This window comes from Pipistrellus hanaki (genome assembly GCF_964339955.1).
Source record: "Pipistrellus hanaki genome assembly, chromosome: 14".
NCBI lineage: Eukaryota > Metazoa > Chordata > Mammalia > Chiroptera > Vespertilionidae > Pipistrellus > Pipistrellus hanaki.
In genome coordinates this window covers 9991261-10010912 of record NC_140516.1, presented here as the reverse complement: position 1 = coordinate 10010912, position 19652 = coordinate 9991261, and the positions used below count along the sequence as shown (strand labels likewise).

The 19652-nt window shown below is 60.8% G+C and overlaps 1 protein-coding gene across 5 annotated transcripts in view; it reads left to right on the top strand.

The window, feature by feature from the left end:
* ZMIZ1 (zinc finger MIZ-type containing 1) overlaps positions 1-19138 on the top strand; it is a 212546-nt gene extending 193408 nt beyond the window's left edge. For 4 of the 5 annotated variants that reach the window (XM_084904658.1, XM_084904659.1, XM_084904657.1 and 1 more), the window contains 13 exons: positions 681-863; positions 1983-2060; positions 2658-2832; positions 3246-3387; positions 4883-5093; positions 6234-6339; positions 7192-7352; positions 8301-8368; positions 8681-8749; positions 9107-9351; positions 10606-10772; positions 14027-14284; positions 15662-19138. In XM_084904658.1, the coding sequence (XP_084760784.1) occupies positions 681-863; positions 1983-2060; positions 2658-2832; positions 3246-3387; positions 4883-5093; positions 6234-6339; positions 7192-7352; positions 8301-8368; positions 8681-8749; positions 9107-9351; positions 10606-10772; positions 14027-14284; positions 15662-15769 (1971 nt within the window). In that variant the 3' untranslated portion in view covers positions 15770-19138. The remainder of the gene's footprint in view (positions 1-680; positions 864-1982; positions 2061-2657; positions 2833-3245; positions 3388-4882; positions 5094-6233; positions 6340-7191; positions 7353-8300; positions 8369-8680; positions 8750-9106; positions 9352-10605; positions 10773-14026; positions 14285-15661) is intronic. The other variant, XM_084904660.1, reaches the window with a different exon arrangement.
* The last annotated feature ends 514 nt before the right edge of the window (positions 19139-19652 follow it).

Below are 19652 nucleotides of genomic sequence, written 5' to 3'. Positions count from 1 at the left end.
CTTGATCTTACTGATGGGGAAGGTGGCTGGAGGGTGGAGACCAGCATGAGCAGAAGTGGCATGTGCCACCTCATAGCTCTTTGAGGACAACACCCTGCCTGCCCCTCCCCCTCTCTGGAGCTGTCTCCTCTCCTCTCCCCTCCTGTCCCCTCTCTTCTCCTCCCCTCTCTTCCTTTCCCCTCCCAAGGCCTCTCCTGAGAGGGTTTTCTTAGCCCTTCTCCACCCTGGTCTCTTGGCTTCTGCGCGGATGGCCCAGAACTAAGCAGTGTGACCCACACGGTGTGGGGTGTGGGGTGTGGGGACATTGCCCTCCAGAAGCCCCAGATGCAGGGTGGGGTCCCCTTTCCGGAGGACCAGCCTGTGGTCTGTGTGCCCGTCACGTACCGAGCATCAGGAGAGAGAGACACAAGTCCCCACACAGCGGTGTTAGCAAGAGGCTTTAGCGGTCCCCCCAGAGTTCAGAGGGCACGGTGCTTCGAAAAGACGGCTCAGAGCCAGATGGACGGAATGTAACGTCCCCACGTGTCTAGGCAAGAAGCGCCCCAAGCTCAGGCTCCGCCTCCCTCCCCCCCTGGGCGGGAAAGGCAGGGAGGGATGAGAGGTGGGCGGTCCTGGCAGTCCAGCCAGCGGCTCAGCTCCCGGACACTCACGATGTCCCCGCTCTTCCTCTGCCGCCACAGCCCAACTATGGAAACCAGCAATACGGACCAAACAGCCAGTTCCCCACACAGCCGGGCCAGTACCACACCCCCAACCCCCCGCGGCCGCTCACCTCGCCCAACTACCCCGGGCAGAGGATGCCCAGCCAGCCGAGCACCGGGCAGTACCCGCCCCCCACCGTCAACATGGGGCAGTATTACAAGGTGAGTCCTCCCCACCCTCCACCCACCGTGTCTCTAGGCGTAGGGGTCCCTGCAGGCGCCAGGGTGTGCCCTTGCTTGGAGCGCTGCCTGGAGTGGCCAGAGGCCCGGCTGGCTTCTCCTGGTTCCTCTTCTCACGGGCTCAGAGGATGGTTTCCTTTCTCCCTTGACTATTGGCAGCACACCCAGGATAATAACCATAAAGGAAATGCATCTTTTAGAGGGAAAGCACCCTGAATGCATTACCATTTCATCAAAACCTTGCTTCTCCACGTGTGTGTGTCTAACAGGTTGTAGAGCTGTTGTGGCGGTGATTTTTTCCTTTTTTTTTTTTTTTTTTTTCAGTCCTCACCCGAGGATATTTTTCCCATTGATTTTTAGAGAGAGTGGAAGGGAGAGGAAGAGACAGAAACACTGATGTGAGAAAGACACACATCAATTGGTTGCCTCCCGTATGCCCCCCGACCAGGGCCGAGAGTCTGCAACCAAGGTACGTGCCCTTGACTGGAACCGAACCCTGGACCCTTCAGTCCTCGGGCAGACGCTCTATCCACTGAGCCACCCCAGCCAGGGCAGTGATGTAATTTTTTAATCTCTGTCACTTGACATGAGATGATGAGCGTGCCCCTTGTTGCCTGGGTGGCCCGTGGTTCCACTGGCGCTGGCCACCTAGCATTGCCCTGAGGTGACGGCCGTATTTACCCCTCCTTTCCGGCAGAGGCAGACGTTGGGTTCTCTGAGTTTGAAATGGCGCTGTGATGAATGTCTTCAGCCACATGGTGTCTCCCTTCCTTGGGGTTATGACCAAGTGCGTCCTCAGGAGCGGGAGAAGCCTCCGGAAATCGCTTTCATGTATTTGCCGGGGAATTCTGTCCACTGACATGGCCACCTGCCGTGTGGCATTACTGTTTTTGCTCCAATTTCGGCATAGTAGCGTTTTTTGTACGCTCTCTTGCTAAGTGAGTAACTATGGACAGAGAAAAGGGGAACGCTGCCCGCAGGGGGCGACCTGCTGAGCCCCCTCTGCTCCCCGCCCAGCACACCCTGATCCCGGCAGATCTCATTGCGGGAGGGAGGGCAGCTCTCCCTCCACTCACGGCGCTCTTGATCTTGCGTTGACAGCCGGAGCAGTTTAATGGACAGAACAACACCTTTTCTGGAAGCAGCTACAGTAACTACAGCCAAGGGAACGTCAGCAGGGTACGTAGTTTCTGTCTTAGGAGCAGTACCCCGAGTGCCACTCCCACCCCAGCCTCTGGAGGGGAGGGCGGTCTGGGGATGGCTGTGCTCTCAGGTCGTCTGTTCTGGGGCACACAAGCCTGGCCAAATCCGCAGCTTCGGGGGCGAGGGGCGGGGGGCAGGAGGGGTGGACCTGGCCGGTCCTGGGGACTGAGAAAGGGAGAGGGGCGCCTGGGGAGCCCTCCCCTATGATGTGCAGGCCCGGCTCTGTCTGGAGACCCCAGTGGGCTGGCCCAGAGTCATGATGTGGGAGCGGGAGCCCTGGGCTTGACCCAGCTCTCTCCTCCGGGGTTACATCAGACAAGTCTCCATCTCCCAGAGCGGGGTACCCATTGGTGAATGGGCTGGGGGACCCTGCACCTCCTGCCTGATTTCTGATGGGACCAGAAGCCTGGGTGCAGCCAGGAGGGAGGGAGTGGTTTTTCCGGGGGCTCTCCTCCCTCGGGGGAGCGAGGCCCGTAGCCTAGCACCTGGGTTGGGTGGAGTAGATGTCCACAGCCTTGGATCCTTCCGTCTCTGTGACCCCATCACCGATGTGTGGTTTCTCTTTCCTTCCAGCCTCCCAGGCCGGTTCCTGTGGCAAATTACCCCCACTCGCCTGTTCCCGGGAACCCCACACCCCCCATGACCCCCGGGAGCAGCATCCCCCCGTACCTGTCCCCCAGCCAAGATGTTAAGCCACCCTTCCCGCCTGACATCAAGCCAAATATGAGTGCTCTGCCACCACCCCCAGGTGAGCGCCCCACGCCCCTGCCTGTGTGCGGCCAGGAGCCAGGGGCTCGGAAGTTGGCCTGCCTCTGGGGGCTGGGCATGTAGAAACGGCAGGAGGGCTGGAAAGCCACACCCAGAAGGGAAATCTGGGGTGGGGTTCAGCTGCCAGCACCCTCACCACCTGCCAGCAGCCTGGGGCTTCCAGAGCCTGTGGGCAGGAGAAGGAGACAGGGCTGGGCGGGATGGGGCTTGGAGACGGGGAGAAGTGACGGCTCGCTGGTGTGTGCTGGACCACACAGCCCAGCTTCTGTGGCCGTGCTTGCACCCTCACCTGTGTGTGCCTCTGAGCGTGCAGCCAAAGGTGCATGTCATGTGGGTGAGCGAGACCCACCCATGGCCCCGGAGCCCACGCTTCTGTGCTCCTCCCCCACCCAGCCACCCACAACGACGAGCTGCGGCTCACGTTCCCCGTGCGGGACGGCGTGGTGCTGGAGCCCTTCCGCCTGGAGCACAACCTGGCCGTCAGCAACCATGTCTTTCACCTGCGGCCCACCGTCCACCAGACGCTGATGTGGAGGTGAGTGTCCGTGGCAGCCTCGGCCTGCCACCTTCCCCTGGTCGGCAGCATTGACCGGCCCTCCGTACAAAAGGCCCTGGGGATATGCTGGGGAACCTGACGGTGCAGAAGAGACAGACAAGCTACCTTTCCTGGTGGCTGAGAGGAGAGAGCTGTCACTCACCCAGTCCCAAGACTGGTCAGGGACGACTTCCCAGACCCGAAGGCTGAGCGCAGGGTGTCCGGGCAGAGGCCCTGAGCTGGCCGGAGGAACTTGAGAGCGGCTCCTTGTGGCCAGAGCAGGAGTGTGGAGGGAGAAGCTGGGGTGGGAACAGGCTGGGTGGGGCAGAACAGACAAGCCTTGCAGACTGCGGGCTGCCATCTGGCGGGGCTGCTGTTCGGACACCAGGAGGGCGACTGAGTGACGGAGCGGCTGGAGGTCCCTGCTGGGCCAGGCCCTGTGTTCCCTGCCTTCCATGCCTGATCTTTGACCTTTGAGTAGGCAGTGCTTACCTGGTTAACAATGAGGAAACGAGGCCAGTGAAGCTGATTAGCTTGGGGGCGAGGGGGGGAGGGATTCTCACAGCTGGCAAGGGGCGGGGCTGGGACATGTGTCTCTTGGATGCCAGATCCTGATGGTGTCTGCACCCTCAGTCCTTCCTCCTCAGGCAGGACTCAGTTCCATGCCATGCCTGTGACCAGGGCCACTCAGCTGCCCAGTGAGCACTCCGAGGCGGGAGATGGGTCTGAGATGGGGCATGCACACACCTGCCCACACCTGCCACCTCGAGCAGGCTGCAGTGAGAGCCAGGGACAGACAGCTGCGTGGCCGTGACAAGAGGGCATGGGCTCAGGTGCTCAGCAGGAAGGTAGAGAGATCCTGGTGCAGGAGCCCTGCTCCCCACCTCTTCTTACCCATGAGGCCCTGTCTACGGGGTTTCCTGTAGCCCTGCTGGGTTTCATGCATATGTGGTCACTGCTGGTTTCGTGGGGACTCCCTTTAGTGATGTGTCTTCAAGGCCCACTGGGGGGGACTAAGCCAGACCCCACCCTGGCCTGGGTGCTTCTCCTGTGCAACAGGGGCCTTGCAGTGGGCATAATCAGCCTCTCGGGTGGTCTTGTCAAATCAGTGTATTTTTATTTCTCTGTCCCTGTCTGGGGGAGGGGGACGGGGACAGAGAAACAAAAAGACACTGATTTGACAAAACCCTTATAGAGTAGGGGCTGGACATCATGGCTGGGGGGGAGGTGGCTGGAGTGGATGGGTATGTGGAGTTGTGGGGGGACTGGGTTGTTGGAATGGGTTTTGATTAGAGGTGGGAGCAGCGGGAATCTCCAGGGTGAGAGAGGAGAGCCTGGGGAGCCTGGGGGAGCAGTTGAGGCCAAGGCTAGGGTCTGCATGACACATGGGGCTGTATTGAGTTCGGGGTGCATGGCCTGGTGAGGTGTCATGGAGGCCACGGGCAGACCCCTGGCAGAGCCGAGCGAGCCTCGCGTCACCCTGCCTCACCCCCAGGTCTGACCTGGAGCTGCAGTTCAAGTGCTACCACCACGAGGACCGGCAGATGAACACCAACTGGCCGGCCTCGGTGCAGGTCAGCGTGAACGCCACGCCCCTCACCATCGAGCGCGGCGACAACAAGACCTCCCACAAGCCCCTGCACCTCAAGCACGTGTGCCAGCCGGGCCGCAACACCATCCAGATCACCGTCACGGCCTGCTGCTGTGTGAGTGTGTGGGCAGCGCCGGGCACGGCGCCGGGAGCACGGTCCTCACCCCTTCTCCGTCTTGTCCCTGGGTCTCCGTGCTCCATCCCCACAGCCTCTGCACTGATCTTTCAGGAACACCCCCCAGAGACATGCAGAGGCCCCGGGCTGTGGAATAAAAGCCCCCGAGGCCGCTATGCTCTGGCCTCTCCCCTACACCGCAGGCTCCGTGCAGTCTGGACTCTCGCTCCACTTCCTCCCAGAGGCCCCTCTTCCTAGTGCCCCTTCCATCCTCCATCTCCCCTAGGAGTCTGTGTCCCTCAATGCTGGACTTCATCCTCAAGAAATTGTTATATTCTCGTCACCTTTTCCCCCCCCCGAGCCAGCTCCACCAAGTCTGGCGTTATCAACTCCTTCCCTTCCTCAGTCCATCCTCCCAGAATCCCGTGTGTGTGTGTGTGTGTGTGTGTGTGTGTGTGTGTGTGTCCCTGACCTGGGACTCGTTGCTCTAGGGCCACATCTGAGCCACACCTCTGTCCCCAGAGACCAGGGCTTGGCACAAGGGCTTGCGAAGTGCATCGCCTGCCTTGTTCTGGAGCCTCTCGGGACACAGGAGAGGGAAAAGCTTTGCTCTTGACCTTACGAGCATTGGGGCTGTGAGGCCTCCTGGAGAGGGGAGTCACAGGACGGGATGCTCTCAGAGGGAAGAGCCTGTGGGGGCTTGTTGGACTGTGCAGTCCTGGAAGGCTTCCTGGAGGAGTGAAGACAGGGACACTCTCAGGCAGGAAGGGTGGAGGATGATTGGGGAAATGAGGGAGCAGTGGTGGGCAGGGCCGGGAAGTGAGGCAGTCTCCAGTCCTGTGGCCCAGTGTCCCATGACCCATCCCAGGGTGCTTCAATGTCTGCCATAGCCTTGTTGGCTTAGAGCGGAGGCAGCTGCTCCCAGGTATTGACCCCAGCCGGGGTCCCTGGACTCCCAGGTCCAAGGACACATCCTGATCCTTGAGGGCTTTCTCCCCCAGGTCTTGGGGCATCTGCTCCTGAAGTGAGTCCCTGTGGACATGGCCTCCTAGGAGCCTCGGGTACGGGGCAGCCAGGAGGCTCCAGGTGGGTGGGCCATGGGGGCTGTGGGACAGGACCAAGCATCTCTCTTCCCCGCAGTCCCACCTGTTCGTGCTGCAGCTGGTGCACCGGCCATCCGTGCGCTCCGTGCTGCAAGGCCTCCTGAAGAAGCGCCTCCTGCCCGCAGAGCACTGCATCACCAAGAGTGAGTGAGCCCAGACCCCGCCTCCCGGGCACGGTCCATCCGGGGCCTGTGGTTCCGTGTGCGACTCCCCGGGGCCCTGAGGGGTCCTCTGGAGGCCAGCCCTGGCCCCTGCCCTCCTCTGGCTCTATCTATGGTGATGATCCGATGAGCAGGAAACTGTAGGAGCTGGTGGGAATCCTGACCCACCTGGTGCACATCACAGGATGTGGGCTGGTTAACACAAGACTGTCCTGTGGTGTAGACAGGCCGGGTGGGCTTCCTGGAGGAGGTGAGCGCCTGGGAGGATGGGAAGACCTGGAGAGGGAGGAAGCTTCCCTGGGAGCGAGGCCTCACTGTAGACAGAACGGCCTGTCTTGGAGTCCATTCCTTTGGAGGCGTCCCCCGGTGACTGTCTGGGGCACCCTGCAGGGAGGCGCCCTGCTGCTCCTCCCTGTGATCATGCTGCACGGTGCCTCCTGCTCCTGAGAATCCCGCCAGGCAGCCCGCTGTCTGTTCTCATTTCTGCACGCACAGAATGAGGTGCAGAAGTGCCTGCGGAGGCTCCGCTGACCCAGAAAATCAGTGGGGAAGTGCCAGGCGGGGTTTCTGCAAGTTCTGCAGAAAGTCCCCTTCTTGGGAAGGCGGGGCTTGTTCTGCGAAGCCCGGGGCATGTGCACCCCACAGGTGTCGTACATGGGCTGCTGTTGCAGAGTGCAGATGGTCTGGGGTACCCGGCAGGCTAGTTATTCCCAGAACCTCCCAGCTGCAGGGTGGGGATAGAGAACCAAAGTATTTCATCTGCTTGAGGAAGTGGGGAGGGGCGTGTGGCCCAGGGCCTGCCCTCCTCACCCACCTGTGCCCCCCGCCCCACAGTCAAGCGGAATTTCAGCAGCGTGGCAGCCTCGTCCGGCAACACCACCCTCAATGGGGAAGATGGCGTGGAGCAGACGGCCATCAAAGTGTCTCTGAAGTGCCCCATCACATTCCGGCGCATCCAGCTGCCTGCTCGAGGTCATGACTGCAAGCATGTCCAGGTGAGCCGTCCGCACAGCCGCTGGCATCTGGCCGGGGTGGGGAGGGGTTGGCCTGGGGCCGCAGGGCCTGCCTCTGACCTCTGAAGGACACAGTAGCCACCAGCCGAGATTCCACTACGTCAGCCATCATTTACTCTGTGAGCATCTGCGTGCTCAGGGCTGGGGCCAGGAGGCTGCAGAACTGGATTTAGGCTGTTCCTGCGCCAGCAGATGGCAGATGCCAGCTGGAAATCCCGCCCATACAGCCACAACTGGTTCAGCGCCTGAGACAGGGACTCTGCCCGGTCACTGCTGTGCTCCTGGCCTTACCCGAGCTGGTGCTCAGAAAATGAGTGACCATCATAGTCCGGGCGGCTTTAGCAGACACTGTGCAGATGCGGCAGCCCAGCTGGCAGGGTTCACTGTGCTGGGGCTGCACAGAGAAGGAATCCCAGAAGAGGGGAGTGGGGAGCCGTCCGGGAAGAGCTGGGTGTGGCCTGCGGGGTGGGCAGGAGGAGAACAGGCTTTGGGCTGCGCCAGCTGCCCTCTCAGCCCCACCCTCCCACTCACCCTCCCAGAGCTTCCTGTGGGAGAAGGATGTGGACAAGGTGGACATCTGATCACTTACTTGACACGCTGATGAACTGGACCACATGTGTCCTCAGTACCCGGGCTGGGCGGATGGGAGACCGGAATCCATGCTGCCCCCAGCCCAGCAAGAGGGGTAGTCAAGGGCACGACCCGTAAGGGGCAGCTGCGGGGGAACCAGGAAGGATGTAGGCACAGGGTGGCGTGAGGGGAACAGAGAGTAACCCCACCCGACAGGGAGCCCTGCGTCTCTCCACCCTGGTGAGAGGCCTCCATGGGGTCGCGGGAGCTGTAACGTTGCATCAAAGCGGTGTCTGAGAGTCCTGATCTCTTCTGTCTGTCCGTCTGTCTCTCTGTCCATCTGTCTGTCGGCCTCCACAGTGCTTTGACCTGGAGTCATACCTGCAGCTGAATTGTGAGAGAGGGACCTGGCGGTGTCCTGTGTGCAAGTGAGTGACCTCCCCCCAACCGCCCCGCCCCAGCGGAGCTCCTCGGGCCTCCCTCCGGCCCTGCTCTCTGGGGTCCAGCACCTCCACTGGCCCTACAAGCCAGGGAGAACCCCAAACAGCAGAGGCTGGGGTGACAGGGGCTGTACTCAGTCCACTCCCCTGTGTCAGGCAGTCACAGGGCCGCCTCCTGGCAGTGCCTGCAGCATCACCAGCTGTGGGGACGGAGTGTGGTGGACACGGTGGGCGGGACGGGCTGTGCCCCCACCCCCTAGGGTCCAGGAGCATGGCCAAGCCTCTTCTCTCCTTTTCCAGTAAAACTGCTCTGCTGGAAGGCCTGGAGGTGGATCAGTACATGTGGGGCATCCTGAACGCCATCCAACAGTAAGTGGCTCCCAGCAAGGAGCACGGGGGGCGAGGGGGGGTGGGGTGGGGGGGGGGGAGCCTGGATTGGGTGAGGGAGCATGTCAGCATCCCTGATACCCTGGACTAGAAAACCTCTTACCCATCTCTCACCTTCCTCGGACTTCACCTCTGGGGGCAAACGCACTTTCCAGAAAGGACCAAACGCAGCCAGGGTAGGAAGCTGGCAGTGCCCCCAACAGCCACTTCCCGGGTGGGGCCAGCTGCCCTGTGCCCGGCCACCTCAGTCATAGGCCTGGGGCAGGGGACCCGGGCAGGGACACCTCCTGTTCCCAGCTCTGCCCCCTGTGGCCTCAGCTCTGCCCCGTCCTCCCCCAGCTCCGAGTTTGAAGAGGTCACCATCGACCCCACGTGCAGCTGGCGGCCAGTGCCCATCAAGTCGGACCTGCACATTAAGGATGACCCCGACGGCATCCCCTCCAAGCGGTTCAAGACCATGAGCCCCAGCCAGATGATCATGCCCAATGTGATGGAGATGATCGCAGCCCTGGGCCCTGGCCCGTCCCCCTACCCACTCCCGCCTCCGCCCGGGGCCAACAACTCCAACGACTACAGCAACCAAGGTGGGTGACGCCAGACAAGGAGGGCAGCACCGGGGCCCAGAGGGGGCAGAGGGCTTCTTTGCTGATGGTGACAGGTTGCGAGGAGTGGGTGTGAAGAGTCAGAGGGCATACGCCCCCAGGACAATCCCACATCACTGGACTTGGGGGTACGGTGGTCCATGCACCTCCCACCTCAGTCCAACTGCCTGTCCCATCCAGCCCTGTGGTTGGTGCCCAGCTGGGAAGCCTGAGCGAAGAGCTGCCCCATGAGCCAGCCTCCTGCCTCTCCCACCCCCCTGCCCCACCCCGCCCTGCCTGGCCTCCTCCCGACTCCAGGCAGGCAGGTGCCAAGCCCAGGGGCTCCCGAGTCTGCTTTGCTGGGGGCACACTGCTACCCTTTCCCCAGCCTCCGTGCTCACTGGGGCCAGCAGAATACTCTCACATGGAGCTCTCTGCCCTCCCCTCGTCTCTGACATCAATATTGTCCCTTCTCGGCAACGTTCCCACCCTGCCAGGGGCAGAGTCCCAGGGTTTGGAGCTTCAGCCTTGGGCTACCAAGGTCACCATCACTGACCTCTTACTCTCTGCTGCCCAAACCAAGCTTCACCACATGGCCATTTCTAGAAAGTACCCCCTCCCCCCCTCGAACACGAGGCAGCAGCTCCCTCATAGGATCCTGCTCTTAGGTCCACAGCGCTCCTGTGACACAGGCCCAGAGGGGCTTACCTCCCAGCCAGTGGCCCACAAGGCACCAGCGTGCCAAGGGCCCGGCTTCCCCGAGTGCTGATCTGACCTCTCGCCAAGGCCACGTGCTGGGCTGGGGACAGCAGCCGGGAGGCCAGACAGCTGGCTTCTAATGGTGTCATCTGGATTCTGTCGCAGTTTTCTTTGTGAATTTGGCAGACCCTGACCCATTCTGGGATGGTTGCCCCAGCCATGAGGTGCAGCCCTGTGGCGGCCGTGGGGGAAGCCTGTCCAGGGGCTAGCTCAGCATTTCCTGTGGAGGCCTGAGGCGTGGGCCTCACTCCCTGTCCCCTTCCCACAAGGACCAGGCCCCTCTTCTCCCACTCCGCCCCTTGTAGCTGTAGAGCAGCACAGGCCCCGGGGCTGAGGCCACCGGACAAGGTCGCATCGCTGCCCACAGCACAGCCCGGATACTGAGGCTGCAGGAGCCAGCTGGGCCTCGGAAGGACAGGACGTGGCTCTTCATTCATATACCGCCTGCAGCCCAGGGTGCTGCCTTCCCTGCAGTGACCGCCCGTTTGTCCCCCCCAGGCAACAACTACCAGGGCCACGGCAACTTCGACTTCCCCCACGGGAACTCTGGCGGGACGTCCATGAACGACTTCATGCACGGGCCCCCCCAGCTCTCCCACCCACCGGACATGCCCAACAACATGGCTGCCCTGGAGAAGCCCCTCAGCCACCCCATGCAGGAGACTGTGAGTACCACTTCTTCGTCCCAACCCAGCCCCCACCTCCCCAGCCCCCATCTCTGCGTGGGGCTGACGGGCAGACGGTGCCCCGAACCTTCTAATGTTTGCCTCGCTCCTCCCAGGCCACGGGGAGGACTGAGAATTGGGTTTGGGGCTCAGGAAGAAGTGAGAGACTACCTGGGGCTGCGTCCTAGCCCATTGGCACCCTTGCACCTGTCTCACCCAGGACACAGGCTCAGGAGATGGAGGCTTCAGGCTCCTCCCTGCAGACACATATGCAGACACACATGCACAACCCATGTACAGCCTCACACACATGAACACCCTATGTACAACCTCACACACTTGCACACCCCATGTACAATCTCACACACATGTACATCCTCATGTACAGCTTCACACACTTACACATCCCATGTACAGCCTAACACATATACACACCCCATATACAACCTCACACAAACACCGTACACATCCCCACATGCCATTCCCTCCCTCTCCCCCACTTAGACACACTCTTGCGTTATCTTACGGTTGCCCCGGCTCGTAGAATTTTGTCCCAAACCCAGGAACTTACTCCCCAGGGCTCTGAATCCTTGGGGTATCACCACTTCCTGCAAAAAGGAATGCCGGGAAATCTGCTTATCCTGAGCATGTTCACTCTGGTCCCGTTTTACCTGTTACTCGTCCTGGCTGAGAAAGCCCCTGTGGGCAAGCTGTCCACGGCCTCCCAGAGGCCTCCCCACCACGTGGCCCTGGCGGCAGAGGTGGGAGGCCATGAGCACTGGTAATTCCACTCGATCTAACAGGTGTTTCCTTAGCTTGTGCCCGGGCTGGGCCTTGACCCTGATGGAAGCAGGACAGACGCGGGCCTGGCACTAAGGGAGCAAAGTCCTGGCAGGGCCTGAAGGGAGCAAGAACAGTCGGGGTTTGGGGGAAAGCCTGAGGCCGGAGGCTGAGGCTTCAGTGATTCCGTCTGCTCCTGAGGAGGAGGAGTGGGAGGAGGGAAGGTCAGGGCTCCCTCAGAGGGGGCGTGTTTGGCAGCAGGCTGGGTCATCCCGCACCAGAAGGCTCCCTTCAGGCCCATCATCACGTCGCCCGGAAGGAAGGGGCCTCTGGGCTGGACCGTGCTCCACACACCTGAGAGGGAGGTGGCCCTGCCTCTGAGAGAGGGCCTCCCTGGGCTGGAGCCGCCTGGCGGTTAGCGCAGTGGCAGAGCCAGGAGTCTGGGTGAGGGGCGCTCTAGCAGCTTTCCCGCAGGACCCCACATGCCAGGTAGGAAATAGCTGCTTTCTCTGGGCTTTGGCCAGGTGCTTTCTGCCCTGTGGGGCTCTCTACTTCCGGAGGCCTTTCCCAGCCCTGCCCCCAGGACCTTAGCATTCCATGGCCAGCACCCTCCCCGCCCCCCCCAACACACACACACACACACACACACACACACACACACACACACACACCCCGACTCTCACATGCTGCACACTGGAGCCCTCCCAGGCCCCAGCGCAGGCAAATGGCAGCGGATGTCCTTCGCCTCCTGTGTCCAGGGGGACTTTCTCTCGCCATGTTAGCCCTGCGTCTGGTTCCTTGGGGATCTAAGCCTGTGAGTTGACTTCATGGTCCCAGGAGGTTCCCCAAATATGTACTGTCCTTCTCCGTAGATGGCAACTGGACCCAGAAGTCCAGCGGTGCAAGGTGGGGTGGGGTGTGGCGGTCACAGGTGAACTCCCCCACGCCTGCCCCTCCAGGGCTGCCTGCTGCAGCTGAGCACACAGCTGGCCAGGATCCCCTGTGCCAGGGACCGGCGGGAGGGCTTCGGCCAGGTGCTGGCTCACTCAAGGCCCGTGCTGGGTGGCAAGTCGACGGGTATGACCAGCAGGTCCAGAGAGCGTGCGCCCCTCTGGGTCCTGAGACACTCCAGCAAACTCAGGGCCAAAGGGAGTGGCTGTGTCAGCACGTCTGGAGACTGTCCTGGGCTGGGATGCCCCGGGAGTATGGAGCCCCTTCCTGCCCCCCAGAACGTGGGCTGTGGGGTATCCACAGGCATGGGTGGGAGTCAGAAGCTGGCCCTATCCCTCCAGCTCCTCCTGGTCCTTCTCGCCTCGTGTGTACCCCACACTCGGTGCCCTGGGCCCCCATCTCAGCGCCTCCGCTAAAGGGGCACTGCTACGAGAGGCTACCTGGCCAAGGGCAGAGGCCAGCCCACAGCCAGAGGGAACAGGAAGAGGAGGGAAGGTGTGGCTGCCATTTTCAAACCCATTAAGGGGAAAAGGAATGCTTCATGGGACCCAGAAGGTGGGGAGGGGAGGACGTACCACAGACTAAGGAGACGTTTGCTCACCAGGCTGCCCTGGTGGGTCCGTGCGCTCCCCTCCCTGGCAGTGTGGGCTTGGCGGGTGTGCTGGGGGAAGGCGGACAGCAAACAGACTAGCAGGAGAGTTCAAGTCCCACCCACCACCTCCCCTGCCCACCCACAGCCCCCGTGCCCAGCGCGTGTACCCACGGGAGAAAGTGGGTCCTCTAGTTCACCTGTCAGAGAGGCACCACCCACCTCCACCTTAGCAAGGCGAGCCCTGGTCCCCTAGTGGTGGGGAGGTGCCTGCCTTCCATAGCACCCGGGGTACAGCCGGTAGGTGAGTGGCAGGAGGAGGAGTCTGGGAGGCCCTACTCGGCTCCTTTGAGGCTCAGTTCTCCCTGCCCCAGGGCATCAGGCAGGGCCAGCACGGAGGCTCCTGGAGGAAACCTGTGTGCCCACTTGGGGGGCACAGACCCATGAGCTGCACGCCTGCCCCATGCTGTCTGTCCATGTCTGCTCCCCTCCCCCGGCCCTCGGGCGCCCGCACCATACTGCCAGCAGGACCCTCCCACCCTCGCCCTGGAAACATGCCCATTGTGCTTGTCCATCCACCCTCGCTGTCGTTCATTGTGGTGGAGTCCGGGCTGGGCGGCGGCAGGCTCCGGGGGCTGGCCCGTGTTGTCTGCTCATCTCCGAGCCCCGGCCACCGCCCTCCTGGGCCCACAGCCTCAGAGGCCCCTTCCCCGCCCTGCCCTCCACAGGGCAGTTTCGGGGGAGAATTTTGTTTGTTTCTCTGCAAAAAATCAAAAACAAAACAACAAAAGCAGCACTCAGCTTTGTAGGGGTTGGCTCTGTTTTGGGGGTTTGTTGTTTTCCTGGTTTTGTTTGGTTCTCATTTCTCCAGGCATCCCGTCGCTGTACCTCGTCACCTCACCTTTCTTTTCTCCTGCTCTCTCCTCCTCCACAGATGCCACACGCTGGCAGTTCTGACCAGCCCCATCCCTCCATACAACAAGGTTTGCACGTCCCACACCCCAGCAGCCAGTCAGGGCCTCCATTACATCACAGTGGGGCTCCTCCTCCTCCTTCCCAGCCTCCCCGGCAACCGCCACAGGCCGCTCCCAGCAACCATCCACACAGCGACCTGACCTTTAACCCCTCCTCAGCCTTAGAGGGTCAGGCCGGAGCGCAGGGAGCATCCGACATGCCGGAGCCTTCGCTGGATGTAAGTTGGGGTCCCCCCTTGCCTTGGCCTGGGGCTGGGCCTGGCGCCCGAGACCTGCCCAGAGAGCAGGGCTGGGTGTTGAGGCTCCAGGCCCGGGTGGAGGAGGTGTAGCCGTGAGGGGCTGGGTGGGTGGTGTGTGGGCCCAGGCAGCTTGTCTCCCCAGGCTTCAAAACCAGGAAACCCCACCATGGGGAAGCCTCCCTGAGGGTCTGATGGTCCCCTCCCTGCCCTACCAGCCCCTGCCCCTCATCCCTTGGCCCCGGTCCTGCAGCCCAGCCTCGCCCCACCTTCCCCAGGCTCTCAGAGTCCCTCTGGGCCGGTCCGGAGGCAGCGTAGGAGGCTCCTGCCCTTCTCCCCTCCTCCCCCTCTCCGCCCACATTGAGTTTGCCATCTCCGTGTCTGCCACACTCTGGCCCTGGGGCAGGGGAGGGGCTGGAAGGACAGCCCCTCTGTCTCACTGGTGTGTGTCTGTCTCCAGTTTCTTGTCCGTGTGTGATCCATGCCCTTGCTTTTGCTTGCTCCATCGCTCACTCTGAGACAGGCCCCTGGATGCGGTGAGGGGCCAGCCTCCGGGCACGGGGCTACCAAGGCAGACGTGGGAGGCTGACACTCAGTCTCCCACCTGAGACCTGGATGGTCTGAAAGCTGGGAAGAAATGCTGGGGGCGGGGCCAGGGCTAGACAGAGGGTTGGGGGGTGAGGGGAGGAAGGACCTGCGGAACTTGCCCTGCCTCCCAGCCCCCACCCAGCTCTAGATTCCCAGGAAGGAGGCCTGCCCTCTCCTCGGCCACTCCGGCCCTGCAGCCCCCACCCCGCACCCTTGGCCCCGCAGTGTCAGTCTGGGGTGATGGGTGCCCTCACTGTGGGCTCTGCCCAGCTCTCCATCAACCAAGCCAGGGGGTGCCTTAGATTCATGAGGACCCCCGTGTGACAGGAAGACGCCAAGGGCCTCAGGGTAGAGGGTAGGGACCATGCAGTCTCTGCCCAGGGCCGGTGCGGCCAGCCCGCCAGGGCCTGCCACGGAGTGGAGAGCTCCTGAGAGCAAGATCCGGGAGGCAGGAGCTGCAGGGGCCGCCTCCGTGCACAGCGGGTCCTGCTGGGAGGCCCACTGGACTGCCGCTCCTCGGGGCAGGTGCCAGGGCAGAGGAACTGCTGCGAGGAAGCTGGCGGGGCCTTCCCAGCTGGTGGGCTGGAAACAAGCACAGGTGCCCCAGACCACACTGGCCACGTGCATTTGGGGACTGCTAGCACGGTCAGCTTCCCCCGTTGGGCCAGGACCCCGGGAGGCAGGCAGGCCAGGGAACGGGCATGGAATGCCCCATGTCGCTCACCAGCCCCTCAGCCAGCGCCTCATCTGGCTTCTGTGTTTCTTTTCCAGCTCCTGCCAGAACTCACAAACCCCGATGAGCTCCTCTCGTACCTGGACCCCCCGGACCTGCCGAGCAATAGTAACGACGACCTCCTGTCCCTCTTTGAGAACAACTGAAGCCCGCCCTCCGCCGCCGGGCCACCCCCCCCCCACTCCGCTCCTTCCCGCCATCCCACACACTTTCCCGCTGGGAGCCGAGTCCTCCGACCGCCCCCTGCCGTGGCTTCCGCGCGGAGGGGCAGAGGGTGCCCGGTGAGGATTGTGTCTGGAGCCGGAGCGCGGAGCAGGCCCGGAAGATGACCCTCACAATGGAAGCGCGGTGAGAGGACACCCGACAGCTTCCTGGTCCCTCCGTGTGCTGACCCCCCGTGATTCCCCGAGGCCGCCAGGTTCTTCCAGTTTCCAAACTGTAACCCTGCCCCCCTGCTTCCTGGCCCAGAGCCTCCTCTGTGACTGAGCCCGAAAGAAGCCCCAGCTCCGGGCGGCCGAGCTCTGGGGAGCAGTGACAGCTGGCTGCAGGGAGAACAGCCTGCCCACCGCCATCACCCACCACAGAAAAGCACAAGCCTCTGGGACTGCGCACTCACGGAGGGCCAAGGCTGCCCCTTGACCCCTGACCTCTAGCCAAGATGCCCCGTAGACGCTCGCTCAGCAAGCAGAGAAGGACGTGATGCCGTGTCTGAGAGAGGGTGTGCCATTCCTGCGTGGGGACGGGGCGGGGAGAGGGTCAGGGCCGCCTCAGAGCTGGGACAGCACAGCGGGCGGCTCCACGACCTTGGACTCGGGCCTGGGAGCACAGAGAGCGAGTGCCCAGCGGGAAACTATTGTGCCCTTGGTTGGGGGCCAGGGAATGCCGCCAGGTGGTCAGTAGGAACGGCAACGTAAAACGGCTCCAGACCACTCCTGTTTCTGAACAACAGCCTAAAGCTGCAGAATCATCTGCAGGAAAAACATTGGACTTGGACTGCAAGCAAACCGTTTCTCCCCACGTGTTCTGTGTCCTCCCTCCTGCTCCTCCCCCACCTCTCCCAGACTGCTACGTGGAACACCCACTTCCCTCTCTGTTGACTCCCCTTTGTCCCCCCAGACGGCAAGGTGGGATGGTGGAAAGGCATGGGAGGTGCCGGCTCAGGGTGCAGGCTTAGCGGGAACCCGGCGTGGGTATCTCCAGCCCCTGCTGTCTGGCTGCTGGTGTCCGAGGCCGCCCGTGGTGTGCTGGGTGCACCCACAGGCATCAGGGGTGTCCATGGCGGCCTCAGACACCGCGCTTGGCTGCCAGCCCCTCCCCTCTGTGCCCCTCTGCCGTAGAAAGCTCACCCCACACTCCTGCTGGTTCAGACAGAAGCAGCCTCTGGTTTCCCTCTACCACGTGGCTCCGTCCAGCCGCCTGCTCTGGGTCTCCGGGTAGCTGTCCTCTGCTCCCTCCCCCGCACGGCCTGGGACGCTGCTAGGCCAGCGGGTCACCTGTGTCACGTCTGTAAATTCGCTGCGCCCCTCCCTGCTGCTGCCTGGGGCCTCCTGCTCTCCTGTCCACCGTGTGCTCCTTCTCCGGCTCCCTCGGGGCGGGGCGGGGCGGGCGGGTGGCCCCAGCACTCCTCTGCCTCTGACCCACGGGGCCCAGCTGTCGATTTCCAGTCACTACCAGCGGCCAGCACAACGCTTCCTGCGGGAAAGCTGCCGTGGTCCGCTCCCACCTTGTTTCCTTTGTCCCGTTGTTGAGGTTTTTTCAAAAAGTGTGGTGTTCAGTATGCAAATCAATTATTTTAAGAATTGCTTTTGTAAATATCTTTGTGAATATTTTAGTATTGTCTTTGATAATCTTCAGCATTTTCATGACCTGGTTATAGCCTTTGCTGGTGTTTTTAAAATGCCTTGACTCAACGACAAAGACCGAGTCTTTTTTTAAAAAAAAAACACACACACACACAAAAACAAAAAAGCAACCAGGGCTATGTGTACCGTGAGTTAGAGACCAGGCTGCCCACTGGGAGCGCCACGCCCAGGCTGGTGGGATGAGATGAGAGCAGCAGGGAGCACGTGGCCGTCCTTGCCCAGTGCTGACAGCCCACAGCCCGGCTGGTAGGCGGTGTGTCGGGTGTGTGGGAATGTCCCACCCCAGACAGACAGACACCTTCTCTCTAAGTCCCTGCTTCCTGCCGTGTACTTTTCCCCAGAGAAGCCTGGGGTTCGTTCTGGTTCTTGTCGGGGTGTCCCTGCTCTGCTCAGCGGTCCTGCCCACAGCTTCCTAGTGCAGGAGGTCACTGCACCCACAGCCAGGCCCGGCGCCGCCTCTGCCCTCTGGGGAAGCCCGGGCCCATGACCGAGGTAGGTCGCCTGGATCCCCTTCCTTGTGAGCCCCCACCAGCAAGTTCAGCAAAGAGCCTTCCTGAACCCTCTGGGGACGGACTTTTCCAGAGCGATGTGGGGGCCGGGCCAGGGGGCCAGGGAGGCACGAAGGCTCCCGGGCTGGGGAAGCCCCAGCTGATGGCAGGTTCCGGGCAGCCTCCCCCAGCAGGGCAAGTCTGAGCTCAGGAGAGCGTCCCTGGTCCTGGTTGGATGACCACTTCGAGCCATAAGTAACCTCAGAAAAAACGAGGCCTCAGCAAGCTCCCTCCCCAAGCCAAGCCACAGGCCACCACTCCACAGATGGGCAGGGCACCGGCCGGCGGCCGGCAGGGAGGCCCCAGTGCAGGCAATCACCCCATCTCCTTGGTTTGAAGCTTTACCCATGTATCATGTTCCCTGTAACCATTTTATTTTTTAAGAAACGTCTAATACTTTGTCCCTAATGGAAGCCCTACACCCCCAGAGAGCTCCGTGTCTGCTCCCTCCATCCAACCTGCCCGGGCAGGGGATGTCAGCAGCAGCAGTGACTCCAGGGACGTGTGTACATATGTAAATGAGAAATAGAGACATGTTAACAGATGCATTCATTTCCCCTGGAATGTGTATTGTTTTTATTTTGCGAAACAAAAGGCTTGGAACTCCATCCTAACGTGAAAAAACTAGATCCTGTTGTTAGCATTCGTGAGGTCTCTCTGCATCTGTCTCACTATGTAATATACTCTGACCCGTGTGGAAAGGAATTTTTGTTCTGTTTTGTTTTTATTTTACCTACATGTACTATCTAGCTTCAGTGTACTAGTCCTGCCACCTGTGTATTTTTAGGGTGCTATGGAAATAATGAAAAGAAATGGGGATTTCGGAAGAAAATTGTAACCAAATCCATACTTTGTATAATTTTTTGATATCATGATCACAGGTGATTCACACGTACACACATGAACTCGCCCACCGTGCAGCCCGAAGTAACTCCCACGGAAATCTCCATCGTCTTTGTACATCGTGTACAATGCCGTCATTTCATACTTTAAACTGCTCCGAAAAAGTAATTGTGGTTTCTAGTCTTGCAAAGCTGTATGTAGTTAGATGATGTGACAACTTCTAATATTTATCTAATAAATATGTATTCAGATGAAACCTGTATATTAGGTGTTCATGTGGTTATTTTGTATTTAAAGATCAAATTATTTGACTATTGCTAGACATTTCTATACTCTGTTGTAACACTGAGGTATCTCATTTGCCCATGTTAATTTTTTTCTAAATAAATTGACAAAAACGAAGGTTTGGCGAACTAGCTATTTTGTGAATGCTCAGGAGTGGTTTGGGCATTTTTGTTTGTGCTTTTAAACCACCACCCTGCCCAGTCACCCTGCGAAGGAAAAAGACAGGAAGCCAGTGGCCTGGTGTTGAATAGGAGGAGTCCCACACGGAAAGAGAGATGAATGAACCAGTTCTGAGAGGAGGTGGCCAGAGATTGAGAAATATTAAAAATAAAAAGAGAAGAGCCGAGACCGGTTTGGCTCAATGGATAGAGCGTTGGCTTGAGGACTGAAGGGTCCCGGGTTCGATTCCGGTCAAGGGCATGTACCTTGGTTGCGGGCATATCCCCAGTAGGAGGTGTGCAGGAGGCAGCTGATTGATGACTCTCTCTCAT